General features: G+C 27.9%; 4 protein-coding genes across 4 annotated transcripts; 1 reads left to right on the top strand and 3 right to left on the bottom strand.

Moving 5' to 3' along the window:
* The first annotated feature begins 465 nt into the window (after positions 1-465).
* On the top strand, positions 466-1,529 carry LOC111305753 (uncharacterized). Its single transcript, XM_022903530.2, has one exon. It carries the CDS (start codon positions 660-662, stop codon positions 1,326-1,328), a length of 669 nt encoding a protein of 222 aa, XP_022759265.2. The 5' UTR covers positions 466-659; the 3' UTR covers positions 1,329-1,529.
* Positions 1,530-1,625: 96 nt separating this feature from the next.
* On the bottom strand, positions 1,626-6,750 carry LOC111306307 (uncharacterized). Its single transcript, XM_022904206.2, has 5 exons — positions 5,953-6,750; positions 5,782-5,846; positions 3,805-5,670; positions 2,713-2,842; positions 1,626-2,449 (listed from the first exon to the last, which is right to left on the bottom strand). Exons 1-5 carry the CDS (start codon positions 6,107-6,109, stop codon positions 1,734-1,736), a joined length of 2,934 nt encoding a protein of 977 aa, XP_022759941.2. The 5' UTR covers positions 6,110-6,750; the 3' UTR covers positions 1,626-1,733.
* Positions 6,751-12,242: 5,492 nt separating this feature from the next.
* Positions 12,243-13,488, bottom strand: LOC111306585 (uncharacterized). The gene is made up of 2 exons (XM_022904404.2): positions 12,523-13,488; positions 12,243-12,443 (listed from the first exon to the last, which is right to left on the bottom strand). Exons 1-2 carry the CDS (start codon positions 13,196-13,198, stop codon positions 12,379-12,381), a joined length of 741 nt encoding a protein of 246 aa, XP_022760139.2. The 5' UTR covers positions 13,199-13,488; the 3' UTR covers positions 12,243-12,378.
* A 6,636-nt stretch (positions 13,489-20,124) lies between these two features.
* On the bottom strand, positions 20,125-21,846 carry LOC111306306 (uncharacterized). The gene has a single exon (XM_022904205.2). It carries the CDS (start codon positions 21,397-21,399, stop codon positions 20,629-20,631), a length of 771 nt encoding a protein of 256 aa, XP_022759940.1. The 5' UTR covers positions 21,400-21,846; the 3' UTR covers positions 20,125-20,628.
* Between the last annotated feature and the right edge of the window lie 268 nt (positions 21,847-22,114).

Raw genomic sequence — 22,114 nt, 5'->3', positions numbered from 1 at the left:
CTTTCTTCATGGGTTTGGTGAGGCTACATTATAATATAAGAAAAAAAAAAACGTAGAATTGGACAAGGGAGGATGCATCATTTGGATCCAAATGTAAAGCCTTCAAATTGCCGCTTTGGAAAAACAAGTTTTTGTCAAAATCACAATCAAAAACATAAAATTTGTTGCCCTTAGCTAGTTTGCTCTAGCCCTCAAGTCCCCAGAACAAGATCCCTATCAAACGGCTGAAATAATAGACTTCACTAAACATAATAAGTTTCGGACAAAATATAATATAAAAAAATATAAAAAATATATATAAACTATGCGAATTAAAGTTTTAATAAAAAATATATAAATTATTTAAAAATATAAAAAAAAGTTATAATACTGATAATTTTTGTATTTGATAAATTTTTTACATAAACACATATGATTCACGTACACAAATGGTCAAATCTAAACTTCCCCAATTTTTTTTTTTTATTGGATTCCCATAAGAACGTTGAAAACAATGCTAAAAGAAAAAAAATTGTAAAAGCAAAAACGTCCTCTCTGGGCTTTCTGTCCCTCGCTCTTTCTATCGGATTTGGACCGTTGCAATCTCAAATCTCTTTTAATATCAAATCTACAAAAACAACAGAGCAAAAAACAGAGTAAACCGTCAACTTTCATAAAAAATGGCAGAGACATGTGATTCTCTGCGGCAAACCCATCAACCAAACCCTGCTCTGCAATCTCTTTTCCATGTCCTTGACCCTATTTCTCTCATTCTTTCTCAGAATTCAAGCCCTAGTAACCCAATCCCTTTAAGGCTGACAACAGAGAGTTATATAATGGAAAGAGGTCCCAGATATAGAGCATATGCAGAGTTGAGAGAAACAAAGCTGAGAATGAAGGGCGGGAAGCAACAAGAAAGGGAAGAAATTGAATTTAAACAAACCCCATCAAAGAAACAAGTGAAGTTTAGTTCAAGTTTAGGGATTTCTAGGAAAGGGTCCTCTGTTTTGGCTCAATCAGTGCCTGAGTTTTCAGCAACTTTAAGGAAAGAGAATCGAAAGCCGGCAGTTACCAGTGGTATTGAATTGACACCACCAGCACCAACAAAGAAACGGTCAAAAGGGAATGGGGTTTCGTTGCCCAATTCGAGGGGGAGTAAGTCTGCAAATGCAGGGGAGAAAAAAGGAAGGTTGATGATGGCAAGGAAGAGTTATGCAAGTGTTGAAGAATTGAAAGGGATTACATTGGCTGCAGCGAATGCCATTAATGGTGGAAACAGGGGAAGGAAGAGTGGTGGCAGAAAAGTAGCTGGTCATAACATAACTGTTTTGGGGTATAGACAGTTTTAGAAAAGAAAAAAAAAAAAAAGATTTGAATTTCACTTTGGTTTTTAAACTTTGTTTTTTTTTTTTGGTTTTTTGGGTTTCTTGATTGGATTTTGTTTTACAAGGATTTGATTACTTGTTCCCACATGTTAGAGGGATTAGAAGCTACGAAATTTTTTTTTCTTGTTAAGTTTGTTTTTCTATTGTAAAGCTGTGGTTTTTTTTTTCTTTCAAGCTGTTCAGCTATTTCAGAACAAGTTTCATCCAGGACAGAAGATTATACAATGGCCCAGACAACAATACCATCCCATCCATGACTCCTTTGGACAAAAATTTACCATCTTGATTTGATCACAATAGAGAATTAAGTGGTAGCATGTCAACATGATTTACAAAAGATACTCACAAATCACAGGGCCTGTATAAAATTCAAGGGAAAACCAAGTCTAGTACAAGTTCCTGGATTAAATTTTGAAGAATATCCCAGTCAATTTCAGCACCTGTTTCATATGCCTCCATGTCAAAATCCGTCCATTTTCCAAGTGAATAACTAATCTCCCATTCTATTAATTCATCAGGAACCATCCCAGCCAACTTTGTACACCTTCTAACTTCCTCCGCAACATCTTGAATCAGCTTCCCCGAGTTCATGCACAATGGCAGACTTCTCCATGCTGCAAATCCGGAGTTACAGTATCTACCGTACTTGGAATCTAAACACTCTATTCCACAGTCAAACAGAAATCCTCGAAGCTGATTATTTTCTTTGGTCTGATCAAAGTGAAGAAGAGAATTAAAATCTACACACATAGAACCAGCAAGAGTTTCAACTTCATCATGTACGTAGGGCCCTAGCAGAAAATCATCTGTCCCATCTGAATCATGGGGAGTCACATTCCCAAACAACAGTTCTGCTTTCAAGATAGCCTCCTTTACATGGATAAGTTTGTCTCCAGATATTCCAAGACCAAAATTACTTAAGACTTGCAACATAACAGAAATTCGGTTGACAAGATCGGCTATCATCACATTACCATTCATCTCTTTGTCCAATGAAGTTGCAGAATCCAGAAGCTCTGCATCACGTTCTGTTGGTTGTGGTTCATCATATGAGTAATCCATGGAATCCAGTTGCAATCTATGTCCTGAAGCAAGAAGTAAATATGCAAAAAACTAAATGAATCATCCAGTCTTTTCTGTGAAGGAGGGGAATGTTAAATGAAAATCATAGAGGTGGTACAGAAAAAAAATTTATCAAGCCAGACTAATCGGAGCTATGCATGAACTGGTTTAATCTGCATTTTCCACTATTACAATACCAGACAAGTTCCTTGAATAGCATGCACATATCTTCACAGACATAAGAAAATAAAAGGGAGCAATTAAGGCTTAGGATTTAATTTTTTACCTAAGCTTTCATCTAGGCTGCTGGAAACACAACTATCATTTGAAAATGAAGCTTCAAAAACAGAACCGGGGCTAAAATGATCGCCATGGCTCACCAATCCAACTAAAGTCCCTTCAGCCTTTGCTTCAGTCTAAGAAATAAAAATGTTAAAACTTATAAATGCCAGAAATAGCTTTTGTCTTAGGCACAAAGCCTCGAGCAAAGCACAAAAATAAAAAGGGTTAACTACAGCCACAAAAAAGCCTTTTAGCCATATAGGCCAGATAGACATTAGAAAAACATACTAACAGCCATAAAAAATCATCCTATTTAATAATATTTACCATAGAAAATCCAGTAAAGTGGAAAAAGTAAGTTGCAAAAGGAAAAAAAAGTAAAAGCAACATTAAATATACAGATTTGCAATAAAATCAGAGCCATCATATTTCTGGAATAATTGAAAGCAACATAAAATACATAACTCTTTGACATAGTAGCTATCAAATAAGATCAACATCCAGAAACATTACAGGAAGGGTTCAAGTTATGAGCTTCAATCTGAAAAAACTTTAGCTATGCTACACCAATCTTGTTTCTATTTAATTGGGTTGAAACCAAGGCAAATATTAAAGTTAAATTGCAGATTTCACAAACTCCAGTGAATCTAATTCCTAGAGGCAGTGTTAATTCTTCAATTAATTTTTAGCACTGCAGGAGCAATTATGCAGTTTATTTACTCAACTGTACAAGACTAGACTTTCAGTCTTTTCTTTTCTTTCCACTTTATTCCGAGGGAGGGGGAGTTTAACCCTGGATGCTAATTCCACTCAAGGAATAAGAACTGCTGGACCAAACCCAGGTGATGGGGTTGGTGAAAAGGTATTCTTATAATCTTCCTACATGCATTTTATCCCTAATAAGCAGTACTCCAAATAACCAAGGCAGTTGTCATTGTCAGAGACCACTAAAAAATGCAAGTTGTGACTAGGGATACAAACACCAAATTCCCAAAAAAAAAAAAAAGACAAACTATAACAGATTTTATATTTGGTCAATAACTGCAGAAACCAGAGCAAGAAGGAGATTTAATTGCCTCGGAATATAAATACCAACCTGGAAACCCACATCTGAATTGAACAGGTGACCATTCTGAGAGTTAGGCTGCTCTGAAGTTAAAGCAGAAATTAACTCCTGCAGAATCATGGCAGTTGATCTCTTTGGTAGAGTACAATCTGATATCACTTCATCCCCCTCTTGAGAAGTCAATTCCTTCAACTTTTGTTTCAAAAGAACACTTAGAGCATCTCCTGTCAGTGGCAAGTTCTTCTGCAAAGATGTTTCTCCAAAATTGTCTTCAAATATTTCACTTCTTTGGAGAGAAGCGCTTTTACAATTAATGTCATTTTGATACTTTCTTTTATCCTTCAATCCCATGGAAATGACATGGTTTTGCTTTAATGGGGAACTGAATGTGAATGAAACAATATCAGAGTCATTTTTGCCCTTGGCTCCAGTACCAGTTTCCCGGCTTGTTGATCTGCTTTTAACACATGTCCAGTCCATGGTGCGAGCACCATGCATCATTTCTCTTTTAGTCGCTGAATTGCATTTCACATTTCTTTCTTTTCCACTTGCTGAATTGATGAAACCTGCAGTTTCAGCTTGCCCATTAACACTAATTGTTCTCCGCTTTCTTACTGGTGACCTTAACTGAGACAAAGAACCATCTCGGTCGCTGCAAGATTTTCTCCCAATGTCAATAGGAGAACTATCCACTTTGATTGGCACTCTATGTCTGGTGCGAGCACTTAAACTTCCGTTCAGGGCAATAATATCTTTGGCTCCACAAACAGCCTTTGCAGCAGAAGCAGCTCTCCTACTTTGAAGATTACTTACTTTAGCTGTTGCTGGGATTCTATCCCTGTCTAGTGATATATGATTTTGACTTTGATTCTTGGGCTTGAAAGCAATAGCAGACTTTCCATTCTTTTGAGGTTTGCCTGGTTGGCTTGCCAAATGCCATCGAGCTTGAGCTTCAGGAGATAGCAGATTTTTAAATGTATTGGATTCATTACAGGACTGTACACTGTTCTCTTCTTGACCAGTAAAAGATAATGGTTGGTCATGGCTTCTCTGAAAAATTATCTCTTTCCCTTGACAAAATGAGGATGGGGAAGACCTTGGCCAATTCTTTTCAAATCCTTGAGAAGAAGCATCTATGAAATTTGGAGCAAAGGATGGACAAACAAATGGCTGACCCTCCAACTTTCTTCCAGACTCCACAACATCAAGCAAACTGCCACAGTTCCTGCAAGATGTCTGGCCCATCAAAGGCTTGGCATGACTAACATTACAAGCAGATTGTTTCAACAAATCTGGTGACACAACCCCAATTCCCTCAGTTACAACCCCATTTTTAGATGAATAATGCATAGAACTCGAATAAGAAAGAGCATATTTCGCTCTATTTGTCGCTTGCAACCCAGGTTCCAGAATTTTAGCAGCTGCATCAATCAACCTAGATGCCCTAGATGCATTCCTTGCAGAAGAGATCCTTGGACTCTTAACAGGAGAAACAAACTTTTGATGGTGATGCCTTTTTGATCGTGATAAAACGCTCTTAATTTGCAATGCCTCAGCTCCAAACCTGGTGACCGCCCGTCTATCATATGGCTCTATCTTCAGTATCTTTTGAGGCCTTGGTTCAATTTTCTTGCTACTCTTCTCCAAAGCCAAATCATCCCCACTAGCCCTAATTTGACCATTCACCATTTTCTCATCTCTAACATCAGAATTACTACCTGAAACCGGGTGTTTCTTATTAGACTTATCTCTATACACAGCCGGCATGGATTCTAGTCCCATTAGCCTAGCAACCAAACCCGGAGCTCGCATTTCACGCTTTTGCTCCATCTCTCCATTACTATGTTTACCATTCTTCTTCACATTTGGAAAATCCCCACTGTTCTCACCAGCAATCTACCAATTTCACATAAACATAAATTTCATTTTCTTTGTATTATCAAAATAAGTACTTAATCCATAAACCAAAATTGCCAAAAGCAAAGAGAGAAAGACCCCAGAACATACCAAATGAAGCTTGGATTTGGGCATTTTTTCATCTCCTCCAAATTTTTTGGAAGCATTGGTACGGGCTGAGAAACAATGCAGTTGAAAAAAAAAAAGGCAATCATTTTTAGTCAAATGGGAAATTTTGCATGTTAAAAAATATACAAAAATAAAAATAAAAATAAAGTTTACCTGGAGGAAGTAATTTTCTGGAGAAAAGTTTCTTCTTTGCAAATCTTCGGTTCCAATTAAAGAGTTGAAAGAAAATGCCAACACAACCACCAGGCCTATGAGGCTTCTTCTCCGTTATAGCTAAATCCGACGCCGTTTTCCCGGTCTGTTCATCCATTTTTCTTACCACCGACACTTCAAAAAACACAGAAAAAAAAATCTACAAATGTAAAAAAAAAAAAAAAAAATACTCAAGTTTTAACCATTTTCACAAGTACCCGACACTGTAAAACCTCCCAAAAAACAAACCCATGTTAAAGAAAGACCCTTTAGTTCACATAGCAAAGAAAGGTCTGAAACTGGTGAAAAAGGGGCAATGTAGCAAAAGAACAAGAGGAATCTACCAAGATAAAGTTAAAAAGCCGTACAATAACGTGAAGGGATGGTTGAGGAAGTGACAGAAGAGAGCAGAGAAGAAAGTATTTTTTTAGTTGTTATTTACATGTCTTGACGCAAAGGTAAAATGATTCGTTCCAAAAAGGAAGGGAATGATGGGATCGAAGAGAAGAAAAGTGCAAGGAAAGACAAATAAAGAACTGAGAAAATTTGTGATAATGTAGGGAGAAATGTGGCGTTTTATGTTTGAAAAGATCGAGAAAAAAAAGGGTTTGTGAAGGATCGCATGAAGTGGGCATTTGACAATTCAGAGTGAAAAGGGGTAGATTTGCAAGGGCTGCTGCTACAAGCTTTTGGTTGTGGTCAAATTCTGTTAAATGGAGAATAACTAAAATGAGTGAGATTTTCTTTCTTCTCTTCTTTAACTAAGCTTGGAATGCCAAAAATATCATATAACAATGTGAAATAAAATGAAGGTCACGCCGTTTATTCAAAATGATCCAACAAAAACTTAATTACTGAACTTGAATTCAAAACTATCTAGATTAAAAAGATCGATTTTATTATTAAGTCAATCTCTTGATAAATGAAGACCACATCTTTCTTTGTTTAATTTTTTTATTTTATATTTGATATATTATTAATATATAAATTTTATATACTATCAATGAATCAGATGATGATAAATTTATTAATGAATAAATATCAATTTTTAAAATAAACGTACATGAATTAAAATAACTTATTTATTAATGAAATATTATCATATGATTCATTTTATTAATAAATTATCATTATCTGATTTAATGATAGTATATAAAATTTATAATTAATAATATATCAAATATAAATTTTTTTTTAAATTAAAAAGATCTAAATTAAAAATTAATCACACACAGTTCGTTTGTACACATGTAGTTTTATTTGATATAAAATAACGTGTAAAATATAGAAATTATTTTATTATAATTTATATTAATATATTAAATATAAAATATATTTTTAATTTTTATTAAATTTATATATTAATTTATAATTTTATTAAAATTTTAAATCATATTTTTTATATAATGTAAAGGAATTTAAGAATTATTAATAATAGGACATTTTTTAATTTTGTCTTTATTCTTAATTTTCTCATTTTTTGTCAAAGAAAATGAACTTAGGAAAGTTTGCAAATACTTTTTTTTTTTACAATACTATTTACAATTTACAAAGAGAATATGCAAGTACTCTCCAAGTGAAATGACATGAATTTTAATTATGTTCAACAAAAATGTTTATGTAAATGTGAAATGATATTTCTTGTTACTTGAAATTTGATACTTAGTTCCTCATTAGATTGAAATTTATAATTATATATTAATCAAAGTCTGAGTCTGATTCTTTTATTATTTCAATTATTTTGATTATGCAATTTTAAATGTTTTACTCCCATTTTAATAAGGAATTTAAATTTTATGCATTTATAGAAAAGCCAATATAAGAACAATAAAAAAAGTTTAATATCCAAATATATCATCAATCTTTTGTATAAAATGAATATAAATCATCGATTTTTTATTGCATGTAAATAATTTTATAATATTTTATTTTGCTATAAATAAAACCACAAAGTTTCAAATTTATGTATTTTAAATCTAATTATGTATGTATTTAATTTAATACGCAAATATCATCCTTAACCTCTAGTACAAAATAGATAGAAACTCTCAACCTTTTATTGTATCTTCAAAATTTTTTGAAACTTTTTTATTTTTGACAAAAAATTAAAAAGTATAATAAAGAAAATTTTAAAAGAGATTAAAAATTGTAAATTTTGTGATAAATTTTATTTTTGAAAAATATCAACATATATTTTTATTAACAATTTTTTTAGTTTCTTAAAATTTTAAAAAATTCAAAATCTTTTAAAATTTTAATTTTTAGCTTTTTATTTTCCAAATTTGTTTTTCTAATTTTCAAAAATAAAAAAATTTAAGAAAAAAATATTTGTTGATATTTTTTCAAAAGTAAAATTTTAATATAAAATCTATGTTTTATGTTTAAATTTTATGATTGAAAAAAAAATCAACAAATATTTTTAATTTTTTAATACAAATATTTTTCAGTTTTTTATTTTCCAAAATTATAATTTTTATAATTTAAAAAATAAAAATTTTAAGAAAAATATTTGTTGATTTTTTAAAAAATAAAATTTTATCAAAAATTTAGATTTCTTAATATATGAAATAATTTTAATCTCTCTCTTGATTTCTTCTTTTTATTTTTTATTTTTATTAATTTTTACTGTTTTTTAGAAATAAAATTTTTTTAAAAGTTTTAAAATGTATTAAAAATAGAGTGCTTATATTCATTTTATACAAAAGTTTGAGAGTATATTTGCCCATTAAACCTTTTTTGGCCTAAATAATATATTGTCAGTCCACGTAGACATCATTTTACAAGTTATCTTGAACGTAGGATGTGAGTTGTGCAAATGAAGTAATTGTTAATATCATTTAATTTATATTTACTAGTGTTTTATCAGAATATATATATATTTTATATATTTTTATTTTCCCTCTACAAATAATAGTCGTTTTTTATCATAAGAAAGAGAAGAATTAAAATAATTTTTTTTAAGGGGCTTTACCTTTTTTTGGTTAAATATTATTTTTAAAATTCATAATTTTTTTAATAAGATAATTATTATCCAATTTTTTTTTATTCGATGATGATATACTAAGTGTAAACTAGCATGATTTTTATTTCATGAATAATAAATTAATTTTATGTCACATTACACAGATCATGTTTCTATTGGATGAAAGACTAACAGTATTAGTTATTAAATTTGTGAACATTTATTAGTTAAGTATCATACTACTCATTTTCAAAGTTTAGGGGCCAATTAAACAGTTACCCATTTTTCAATTATATTTTTGTCATTAACTAAAAAAAACTGTTATTTGCATTTTATATATTCCTTTATTTATTCAACTACTATTAATAAAGATATAGGTTTTTAATTCCTCTTCGATACAGCCGCTTTTTCTGGTCTAACCAAAAATACTAAATTTTGATGAAAAAAATTAGGTTCACATAATTAAAGATGTTTGCCTTTTATGTTTATATAATTCCTCATTCAATTGTGCCTACTTTTTTAGGTTTATATAAAAAACTAATTAATTCCGTTTAGGTAGATAAGACACTTTGAAATATGATACAATGATATAATACGAAAATAATATAAATAAAAAATATAAAAATAATATAATTTAAAATTTTAAAAAAATTATAAATAGATTTAATAAAATAAAAAAATATATTTTATATTTTTATATTAACATAAATTAAGACACATAATTTTATGTAAAATACGATACAAATATAATAATTTATACGATACAATAAGACGAATTGTTATACGTATATTTAGGTTTTCAACAATGAATATAAGGTTAAAATATTAAAAAATTATTAACTATTTTACCATTTTTTAAAAATAAATTCCTACATGTTTGTTATATCTTAATAAATCATTATATTTTGAATTGTATTGGTCAAATTATGCTAATAATTCCTATCCTCTATCAAAGTTTAAAATTTAATCCCTTTATTATAAATCATAATAATATAATTTTCATTATATTTTAATTTAATAATTTTAGTTCAATCACTAACTCAGTCATATTTTTGTCATTAAAAGTCAATACCACATTAATAAAATCAATGCCTTATCAATAAAATTAACGGTCACATCAAAATTTTTAATAACAAAAATTTGACGAAATTAATAATTAGACTAAAATTATCAAATAAAAATAATATGAGAACTAAATCTTTATTAATTATTATAAAGAGACTAAAATTTAAATTTTGATAAAATACAAAGAATATTAGCACAATTTGACCAATTGTATTCAAACAAACTCTTATTTTAAAAGAAAATTTGATTTCTGTTAATGACCTATTTAGGTATAAACTAAAGGTTTTGGGTTTATTTAAATACAAATTGAAACTTAATATTTAATTTAACTACAATAAAAGTATAAAAATTTATTTAAATAAGTAATAAAATTTAAAATTTTTTTATTATTTTAACCTGAATATAACTAATTGACAAAAAAATAAAAAAGAATTATAAGATGTAAATCTATTTTCTCTTTATTTCATATTTATCATTCCATATCCATCTTTCAAATTAAAATAGTCAAACAACAATATAATCTAAATATAATTTAAATATATGTTGATTTATTTACTAACGAAATTTTTAACATAAAATTATGCATTTTTTTTCTAGATTATTACAATGAACAAGGGAAATGATAAGAAATAGGTATTTTTAATTCATACTAATTTTTATATTATATTAAAAAGAATATAAAAATTGGTGTAAATTAAATAAAAATTAATGTGAATTAAAAACAATATAAGATTAAAAGAGATATAATAAAAAAATCTCATTTATCTCACGGTATAAAAAAATTAGTTATATTTATATTGACGTTTCTTCTAATTTAAATTAAAAAAAAAATAATAATAATACCAGAAAAGGTTTTAGTAGTAAGAAAAAAACCAGGATTCCTGTCACGGGAGTCTCCCAGTATCCAGCTTTCACATGATTCTTTAAAAAAAAAAAAAAAAACCACTTTTTAAATTAGATTTAAAAAATTACATTGGAAATTTTCAATTTTTATTAAAAAAAAAAAAAAGTAAATGTAAGCAGAGACCAACGAGAAAACAAACAGAGGGGACAGGTTGTCTTATCCCTCAAGTCTACGTCTCTTTGTCTCCGTATCTTCCGCTCGGCTGTCCTTAGGGGCAGCTTTAGCTTAGGACTTTGTTTTTTATCTTTTATTTAAAAAAAAAAACTTAAAATTGTTGTAATAATAATAAATTGCACACGTGACAACAAGGTAAGTTTTTAAATGAAAAAAATTAAAAAATTAAAAAGAATAAATAAAATAATAATAATTTGAATTAAATAAAATTTTATTTAATTTTTTTGTATATTATATAATATTATAAATTTTTAAAATTTAATTCAAATTCAAATTAATGTTTTATTCTATTCATACTAAATCAAATTTAATTTATTAATTTATAAAATTTTTTATATATTATTTTAAGATAAATTTTTAATATATTTCAATAGATTTTGATAAAAATAATTATTTTTATTTTATGAAAAATTAAAAAATATAAAAAAATTTTAAAAAATATAATTCGATTAAATTTGATTAAATTAATAAATTGATTCTATGTTAAATCAACAAACCAATTAATAGATTATGTTTTAATGATAAAAGAAGAGGCATTTCCAATTTGAGATTAAGATAAGATTTATCACTATATTAAAACATTGTATTGAATCTTACCATCGTATTTTAATTTTATTGAATTTTGGTGATTTATTATTAATTTTTTGATTTTTCATAAAAAACAAAAATATTAAAATATTTTGAGAATTATATTACTTTAACATAAAAATTAATAAAATTAAAAAATTATAATAAAATATTCAATATTTCATTTATACTTTACAAATGATTTTAACTTTATTTTCATGACCAGAAAATATTGGTCTGACAGTCTTTTCTGACTTTTTGAACAATGCAAATTGCAAAATTCTATTGCTTTCAATTGGGCTAGGTTTCCCTTGTTTTTTTTTTTTTTTTGTCCTGGGTGTGTTTGCACGCATCTATTTTCTATTTGATTCTTTGCATATATTATTGATTTATATATCAATTTATTAGTTGTAATTTTCATTTTTTTAATCGAGAATATTATGAACTTTACATCAGAAATTCTTCCCAAGTTTTACCCATTAATTAATAATTTGTTATTATTGAACATTTATCACCATAGCAATTGAAGCATTGACTCTTGTTCAATTATAGGCACAATTATGACTTACACCATGTGAATACAAAAAGCAGCGATTGGGTAACAGAAAAAATATGTACAACATGGGCCAGCCCATGGCAGATTAAAAGCTGAAAAAAACAGTACAAAATGGAACAGCATTACAGCAATGGAGTTATGGACGTTAGCATTTTGTGCTTAGAAGCCTGTGGCAATGGCAACATTTTTCTTACGTCTCTGCCACCCGTCTCCTAAGCTTGAATCTATCCAAAAACAAAGAAATGAAAAACCCAAGTTTTGAATTTCATAAAAAAAGTAACGTTTTGATTAATTACTTCTTACCCTTGCCAGTTAAGAAGACTGAACTCAGACAAAAGACATCCACCAAAGGAACATGGAGAATAGGATTAATTGTAACACCATTGCCATGGGATCCATAAGTATAGCTCTTCTTCAATGGAGGCTTATGTTTACTTGTTGAAGACTGTAGACATGGCAAAGACTTCTCCTTCGGATAGTTCTGCTTGAGATTACCAATGCCACGACCATCTTTCAAGACTGACCCTGGTTTCACCTTCGGAGCTGACCCTGTTGAACTACTTCTTGATAAAAGTGTTGAAGAGGAACAAAATCTTCGTTTGTATCCGCTAATAAAATTCAAACTACTGCTTCTTTTGAACTGCCAGAATGACTTGGAACTTTGATTCTGATCCTTTGAGCTAGCATTTGTAGCTTGAGGTATTGTGAGTGATGGCTTTTGCTCTTGTTTAGATGGGGAGATGCTTTCCTTGATTTGAAGAGGAAGGATTTTACCATTGGAGAAAAGCTCATCTGCTGATGAATAATAACATTCTTGATCAAAATTATTAATCCGAACATCGAACTCGAAATCACAGCTTGAATTCAATGGCATGGAAGCTGATAGGAGAGGAAGGCAGCACTGTTGCATTGATGAACAGAAATCATGAGAAAATGAGATTCTTGGAATGGTTTGTGCCGCACATAATTCAACAGCCATTGCTTTTTTGGCAAGAGAAATCTGAACTGAAACGTCTTTGAATGGAAATCAAAATCAAAATCAAAATAAAATTACCCACAATAAAAGAAGAGAAGGAAGTTGCATGGAAGATAGAAAACATAGGAAAAGAGGAACTTGGAAAAATTGTTATTTCTAGAAGGTTTGGACTAACCCTTAAAAAAGTCTTGGTAATAAATATCCTTATTTGGAAGGTTGAAATTGAAGATCCCTAAAATTAGCTTTAAAAAAATCTAGATTTGTTGCTTTTAAGAGCTTCGTTATGGAGAAATGTGAACGGACTTGGTCTTTTGTTGACTAAAAGTAGTCAATTTCTTTGATTGGTTTTTGGTTTAGTTTGGTTTTGATTGTGATTGCTCCTTTGATAATTTCAAAATCATTTTTTTTTTAATTTTTAGTGTCTAATAATCACTTTAAATTTTAATTAATTTGAAATCATAAAAAGATAAACACTCTCACCGTTTATTATTTTTATTTACAAAATTCGATTAATTTAAAGTCATAAAAAGATAAATTCTCTTTACACTTATTTTTTTTATTTATAAAATTCGAAACTAAAATTTTATTTTAAAAAAATCAAATTCTTTAACCATTCGGACTAACATACGTTAATTACCGTATTAACTACATTAGATGATGTTACATTCATTTTATATATTTATTTCACATATTTTATTTTTTATTTTAAAAATTTAAGAAAAAATATTAAATTTCTTATAGATTATAATAAAAATTTGAAAACTTATACAGTAATAACTGTAATAGATGATTGAATATAGCTTTTTCAAAATTTTAAATATCATCATAAGAATCATTACTCATAGTATTTCAATTAATATAATCAATCCTATTAAAAATATATTCATAATCAATTGTTGGTTTAATTTTGACACTAATGTAAAATAGCAACTTTTAGGTGGAGTTTTCTTAAATGCAGGTTTATAGAATTCTTTATTAAAAATGGTAGATAAAAATTTAAAACTAATAATCAAAACTGACTAAAAAATTTCTTAATTTAAACTTAGTATTTTATTTAAATAGATATTTTAATAAAAATTTATAACAAAAATTTTATATTCGATAATTATTGCGTAAAATTTACATATACATACTATTTTAATTCATCATTTACATATTATTAATCTACTAATTAAATTTTAGTTATCAATTTTAATTTATTTTTTATGATCATTTCATAAATTTCACATAAAAAAATTCTCTTAAATCTTTATTATATTTAAAAAATAATTACTTAAATGGAGCTCACTTCACCTAGATGAGTTAAATTTAGGTTATGGATGTGATTATACATTACATAGAAATATTTTCTTAATTAGTAATATTATTTAATACACTGATAATTAAGTTTTTTAATTTCATAAACAAAGTTAAAATAATGAGATATGTGCCACTTCTTTTTTAAATATTATTTTAAATATAAAAAGGATATATGTTATTATTTTAATTTCTTTTGTGAATTTAAAAAATTTTACTATCAGTGTATTTAATAATTTTTCACATTAAAAAATGTATTATATCAAAAGCCAGAGTTGCATCACTATTTCTAAATAGAAGTTTAATACCAAAATAAAATTTATAATATTAAGAAAAAAAATTTGTTTGCTAGTCACATTGTTCAAAAATTAAAAATATTCTCTCTCCAAATAGATTTTTACCAGGACATACTTCTGTTGCAATGAATTTTAAGTTAGTATAGAAACAATAAATTAAAATATGTTTGATACAAAAACCTTTAATATCATCATAATATTAAAGTAATTTTTATTCCTTTTAATTAAATGACAAAAATAAAAAAATAGTTCCTAAACTTTAATATTTAATTTAAATAAACACTTATACTTTTGTTGCATTTAAATTAATTTTTAATTTTTAATTTACATAAAAATAAACTATTAATGTTTAAATTTGTATCCAAATAATCTTTTAATTTTAATTTTTAACTAAATAAGTCTTAATATAAATTAATTTTTATTTGAAAGAAGTATTTATTTGAATAAAAATTAAAAAAAATAAGAACTTAGTTGAATACAATAAAAATATAAAATTTTATTTAAAAAATAAATAGTTTAGAGATTTTTTTAAATATTTTAACCAAATTAATATTGAAATAGGGTTTATTCATTGTTGGCATAAATGAGAAATTTCTTCAAAACGGATTTAGGCCCATTAACAAGTCCCTCTCTCTCCCTCTCTTTCAAGATATTTTAGAACAGATCCCAACGTCTTAAGTTTCATTTTTGGGCTGGCTATTTTGGGCCTATCTTATTATTATTATTATTATTTTTACTTTGTTACTCTTGATTTTTCCTCTTGGTTTTTAAAATATTTTTAATAATATTTTTATATAACATGACTTCTTCTGCTTGCATTAAAATGTCACTCTTCATTGAATAACTTTATATATCTGCATACTTAATATTAAAAGTGAGTTTTAATTTTTACTGTAGGCAAATTCGATTATTTAAAATATAATATAATAATATAATATGAATATGATATAAAAAATACAAAAAATAATGTGGATTAAATTTTTAATAATAATTATGTATGAGTTTAATAAAATTAAAAAATATATTTTACATTTTGATATCGACATGAATTATGATACATAAGTTTTATATAAACATAACATAAATAAAATTTAATATTTTATACAATATAAAAATATAAATTACTAATTTCACTATAACAATTATCTGTCTTAATAGATAGGCTAATTACTTGGCATTTGTTATCCAATTAGACCATCATAATTTATTTATATATATATTTTTTATTTTATTAAAACCAAAACTATACACAAAGTTTCAAACATAGTTGTTACTATTATTTTGGTATTGACTGTACAAGCCAATACACTTCAATTATATTAAAATATAATATATTTAAGGATTTTTTGGTATCGTATCGAATAATATCGATTGTTTTTTTTTTATTTTTTATTTTTGTCGGTTTCAATAAATTTCGATGGATTAGCTTATTGTGGCTGGTTTCAATAAATTTCGATGGATTAGCTTATTTTGGCTAGTACATAAATATGAAACATTTTGTAATTTTTAATTTATTTTTTTGTTATTTAACTATTTTTAATCTAATAAAAATAAAATTAATTGACAAACTAATCCTTAAAAATTGAGTTTCTCTAATTTTAATTGTAACTTGTTTTTTTTTATATTTTATTTTTTTAAACCAAAATTCATAAGTATTTTAATCTCTTTCAATAAAATAATTTCTTTCCCTTTTTAAAGTTTAATAACCATGAAGCCAAGGTTAATTTTTTTATCTCATTATTTTTATCTTAATATTTGTATAACAAATACTTATTTAAATATCATATAATCAGATTAAGTGTTTAAAAATATCATAAAAAATTTATGATATTATTTCTAAACTTTGAAACTTACTTATTTTATTTTTGAAGATATTGTATATTTATTTTGTAGATTATTAATAGCATTATAATATACAAATTTATATATATTTATAAATATATTTATACTAAATTGAAAAATTCGAAATAATATATCAAAATCACTAATACAGATATATACATATTTTTTTAAAAAAATTAAAATATTATCGGTATGATATTATGAATCTTGGCTTCAAAAGAGTTGTATACCAAATTCAAGTAAAAAAAAAAAAAACAACCTTTCCCTCTCTAACCTAACTCAGATGAATCCATCCTCTCTCATTAGCCCTTTACAAACCTGACCACTACCCAACCCAAATCATCACTTTTGCCAACCTGGAACCCAGATCTGAAGACGGTTCATTTTGTGTGCCAACTCCTACCTTGACATTGGTTTTGATAATAATGTGTAATATCAAAATCTCTTTAAATGTTAATTTGGGTGAAGCATGCTACTCATCCCTTTAAGATTGAAATACGTTTTACCTATATAAATAAATATAGTGAAATTATCAAATACATTTCCAAGTAAAACTTTTAGATTTAAAATACGAAGTAAGACAATATATATTTTTAAGATATATTAAAAAAAATTTATAAAAAATATGATACGTATCCGTGTCTTAATTTCTCTTGTAAAATTAAAAAAATATCAAATAATTTCTCATAAATTTATGTATCTCTTAAATTTAATTTTTGTCAATTTGGTCCATAAACTTTTAGTGTTACATTATTGTGGCAATCAAAGTCCCTCCATAATTTGTTTGTTAACAAAGATCCAATTCTCATCTCTTGTCTTTGTTTTTCCTTTTCATCCTCTCTTTCTAAATATGTCCGATCAAACGTTTTATTAGTGTCTCTCAAGTCATTTCTTCTCTTTGATTTCTAGACTAATCTCTTAATTTGTGGTTACTGTGGCAACGAAAAGGGCTTGTAGTCCTTGTCTGAATGAATTGAATTCCATTAATCACCGATCTTATTGGTAGGGATTAACACTTTTTGCAATGTCATTATCATATGTGGAAAAGTTCGTGCTATAATTTGAATTCCGGTCCGAACATGATTATATTTTCATGTGCATTCCAAATTTTAATGTTGATTTTTTGATACTATGCATAATTGAATTACAAGGCTAATAAGGTTTCTAATCTAGTTTAAATGATACTTCCTATCACAAATCTCCATGGCAAATCAAAGATTTTTGTCGGCTAAGGATGTTGATGTCAGATTTTGTTTATGTGGAGCGAAGAATTTAACAGTAATAGGAAGGAAATTAAGAATTTGGTGGTACTGAATTTTGTTAGTACATTGACCACAAAAATGTCGATTTTCATTTTGTAGTTCGGCCGTTAAGATCTTATAAAAGAGTTGATATCAAATTAAAATAATTATGAGATTTATAATTTAATTCAGTTAATTCATATAATTATTTAAAAAAAAAATTTAACAGTTTTAAAAATTTTCTCTTCTCTTAATTTTAAATTGTGATCTCGTTTTTTTTTTTTTTTTTAAGAAAAAGAAAAATTAAAACAACCCTTTTTTGGCTTTTTTTTTTCTTTCCCTAATTTTCATGTGAATTTTGAATAGCATGATATATAGCATAAACTTCACTTTCACTATTTTAAACTCCTTTTAAAAAAAAAACCATGGGACTAGGCATTTTCAGCTCTAGGTATTGATGCTTGTGTTGCTGAAAATAGTAGTTAATACTACAACAAGAAAAGGCAGATACCTACAGCTAGAGCTGGTAGATGACACTTGCATGTTGCGATCCCAAAGGTTAAAATACTTAAAAAGTCTTGATTTTACATGTTCCCATTCCATCAACTTTTGGGCTTTTGGCCTATTATTTTGTATATAACAACATGGTTCCTCCTCCCTTAGCCAATTATGTTTCAAGCTATGTAGTGATGAGATTGGCATGAAATTAAAAACAGTAATAAAAGCGAAATTAAAATTAGTGTGACGAGATTGGAGTTACAACGGTTAAATCTTTCCAAGTTTTGAAAGTCTAATTATGGCTGAACAATGAGTTCTAAGTAACACTTTCTTAAATGATTGGTGGCTGAGGTTCAAGCATTCACCAACACAACTTTTGTGATCAAGTATATTTGTTATTTTCAACAGCAATTTATATCCCTTGTCTCCATGGGAAAATTGCATCAAGAATATGTTGAAAGAGCAGTACGCTTACCTCCTTCCTGAAGCATTGTCAATTAGTTAGTGCAGTTTAGTTGGGAAAGTTTTATTTTCTCACCAAACAAACAAGGGGACCATCAAGTTAGTCAGTTTAGAATTCAATCAAGCTTCAAATTTTGCTGATCTCTCATCACCCAAGTTAGAAATACCTAAATATTTATTATAATTTTTAATGAAACTGACATAAGCTTATCAATTATTGTATCATAAGGTGACAAAGGCCAATCAAAAGTAATGCCACCTAACCAAAGGCAAGCTTGGGTGTACCTTTCATTATGTCTTTTGGTTTTCTTAGAACTTGAAAGCTGAAACAAAAATTTACAGAACACAGATTGTGACAAAAAGTTTCCAGAGAACCAAACATTGATCAATGATTTGATTTGCCAAAACCAATGCCTAATATTGCTGTTTTAAAATTTTCATGCGACCAGATAGATGAACTGATAAATTAAAACAGAACTATTTATGTTTGAAAAAGCTAACATTACAAGATAACTTTCAAAGAAATCCACATGTAAACATTATCCATTTGACTTATAACCAAAACTGTAATTATTCCTAAGAGTCTATATATAATTTTTTACAAAAGAGGTTCAATCCGAGGATAGGAGAAGTAATTACAGATATTAAAATTTAAATATTAGATACGTTAGATGTCATCTTTTAAAGATGATTGTATGAATTAAGTGAATTAAATTTTGAGTTTTTCACAAATTTATATTTGACACACTGATAGTGAACCGTATATAATGTTACTTTATTAGTAAATAAATATAAAATTTTATAAGTTTTTAAAATAAATACATAAAAATTTAATTTTTTAAAATAATTTTTCATTGGTATCATATGATTTATGGATAGAATACAAAATGTATACACTGAACGCATCAACTAATAAACTCTTATTCCTCATGCAATAATGATGCAATATTATGCTGAAAATTTGCTTGACAAACAGCCCATTTCAAAGCCATTAAACACTAATGAAATAAAAAAGGCCAAAAAAAAAAAAATTAATGAAATCAATAGTGCATAAATCATCTATGAGCTAGAATCTGGAAGAATAAGAAAAATACTACTATAGTACAATTCATAGCATCGTTCTTGCTTTTGACCATTCTTCACATTATCTCTGAGAGCAGTTAATCTCCCTCATAACTCTCTACTATCTTGATTAAGTATTTAAATCTGCATATCATGAAAACTATGGTAAAAGAGTAGATCCATCCTATTTGAAAGCAAGCATAAAAGTAAATAAGGGTTTGACGTTAAAAACTATGGAATCTTGATGAATTTCATTAATTACAACTACTAGTTTGTCACAATCTCGCAATCCAAACAAGAACAATCAGACACCAACCGAATAAATTTTTTCTCCAAGAAAAATTGAGAAACATTCCAGGATTCCAGTCACCCACAAAATTATACATACTTCCTATAAAGAGAAAGAACATTAGGCCTGAGAATCATGCTTGAGAAAATACCAGGAAGAAGTGAATGAGAACACTCTAAAAACAGCATGTGACAACCATGAGAGCAGTGGTTACGTATCATTTCGCCATGAATTATATCTTTCCTTCCTGAGGCCCTCCATCCATTGACAATTCTATCTTCTTTTGTCTTCTTAAGACCAATCTCTTTGCTGTCGACTGATATTTTGATCAGTTGGTATGTCATTGAACAGAAATGAAAATAGTAAAAAAGAAAAAAAAAAAAGGAACAAATCCAACAAATCTTCAGGTTGGAAAAAGGAAATTATGATTGGAGAGTGAATTATCAATCATTTCTTCTTGTGATTCTTATCTTTGCCATTGAAGAAGATTGAACCTAAACCAAACAGATTCCCAGAAGGAACATTGAGAACAGGATTAACTCGAACAACATTACCGTAAGGCTTATAACTCTTCCTCAATGGAGGTTTCTGATAACTTGTTGAAGACTTATAAGAGGAAGAGTTAGCATGTTTATGTGAATTCTGCTTATGGTTATGGGAATCTTTCGAAATCGAAGCTTGTTTGACATTTGGTGTAGAGCCAGTTGAATAGCTTCTTGATAAAAGTAGCAAAGGACATAAGCTTCGCCCATATCCACTTCCACAATTCAAGCTGCTACTCCTTTTGAAACGCCAAAATGACTTGGAATTTTGCTTCTCATCAACTTCATCAACTGTTTCATCCCGCGTAATCTTGTTCTCTTTCCAGCTTTCTTTCTTCGAATTGTCAGTAACATTATTGGCTTCCTCATGAACAGAATTTGATCGTGGCAATGGCTGTGGGGGTAAAGATTGATCAGTCTGTTTAGAAGGGACATCTTTTTTCTTGATCTTAGTAGGAAGGATTTTCCCATCAGAGAAAAGCTCATCAGCAGATGATGATTCTTGTTCAAAGCTTTCACGAACACAGAAGTCGAAATCAATGCTTGAATCCAAGCCTGAAGATTTTGATCTAAGAGGGCGTTGCTCGACAGGCACAACATCAAAATGACAAAGATCATGAGAAAATGAAATCCTTGGACTCGTACCAGAATTCTCTGAGCAAAGTTCTACAGCCATTTCTTGGAAAATTTTCAAAGCAAACAATAAGAAATCATGCAAAACAGGAAGATTAAAACAGAGAAAAAAAAAAGAAGATTGTGGGATTTATTATTGTCAGAAAATAACCATCGAAAACATTAGAAACTACATTCAAATAATGAAGTGAAAAGCAAAGAACATAGCATTTAAGGGGTCATAAAAAAAGAGACAAAATGGGCAGAGAAGAAACCCAAAATGCAAAAAACAAGCATGTGTGGGAAGGGTTGTCAGGGAAAAGATTTGGTTTGGAATAAAAAGGGAAATGAAAATTAACAGGTAAGAATTGAAGGAGTCAGTGTGCGGCAAAGATAAAGACGCAAAGAAGAGACGTGAAGAGAGTTTTATGCAGCAAAAGCCGGCCTTCTCTTTTCATCTCTCTTCTCCTCTCTTCCGGTGGAGTTTTATGCTGCAGCTCTGGGCCAGGTATACATGTCTTTTTTTTTTTTTAAATTTTTTTATAAGGTATAAAAAAACTACTTAATTATAATTCAATAATTATTCCAGCTTTTATTTTTAATTAAAATCAATCAATTTCTTTAATATTTATTAATATTCAATTAAACTCTTATTTAGATAAAAAATTTTACACCTTTAATTTTTTTATTAACTAAAATAAAATTTCATATGTAATTAACAAAATAAATAAAAATTTATCTCGTATCACAATTCATATACATGAAAATTAAAAAATATA

Source organism: Durio zibethinus, chromosome 21 (assembly GCF_047325235.1).
Source record: "Durio zibethinus cultivar Kanyao isolate XHJ-2024 chromosome 21, ASM4732523v1, whole genome shotgun sequence".
Taxonomy (NCBI): Eukaryota; Viridiplantae; Streptophyta; class Magnoliopsida; order Malvales; family Malvaceae; genus Durio; species Durio zibethinus.
The sequence above is the reverse complement of the archived record's forward strand: the minus strand, read 5'-3'. Positions and strand labels throughout refer to the sequence as shown.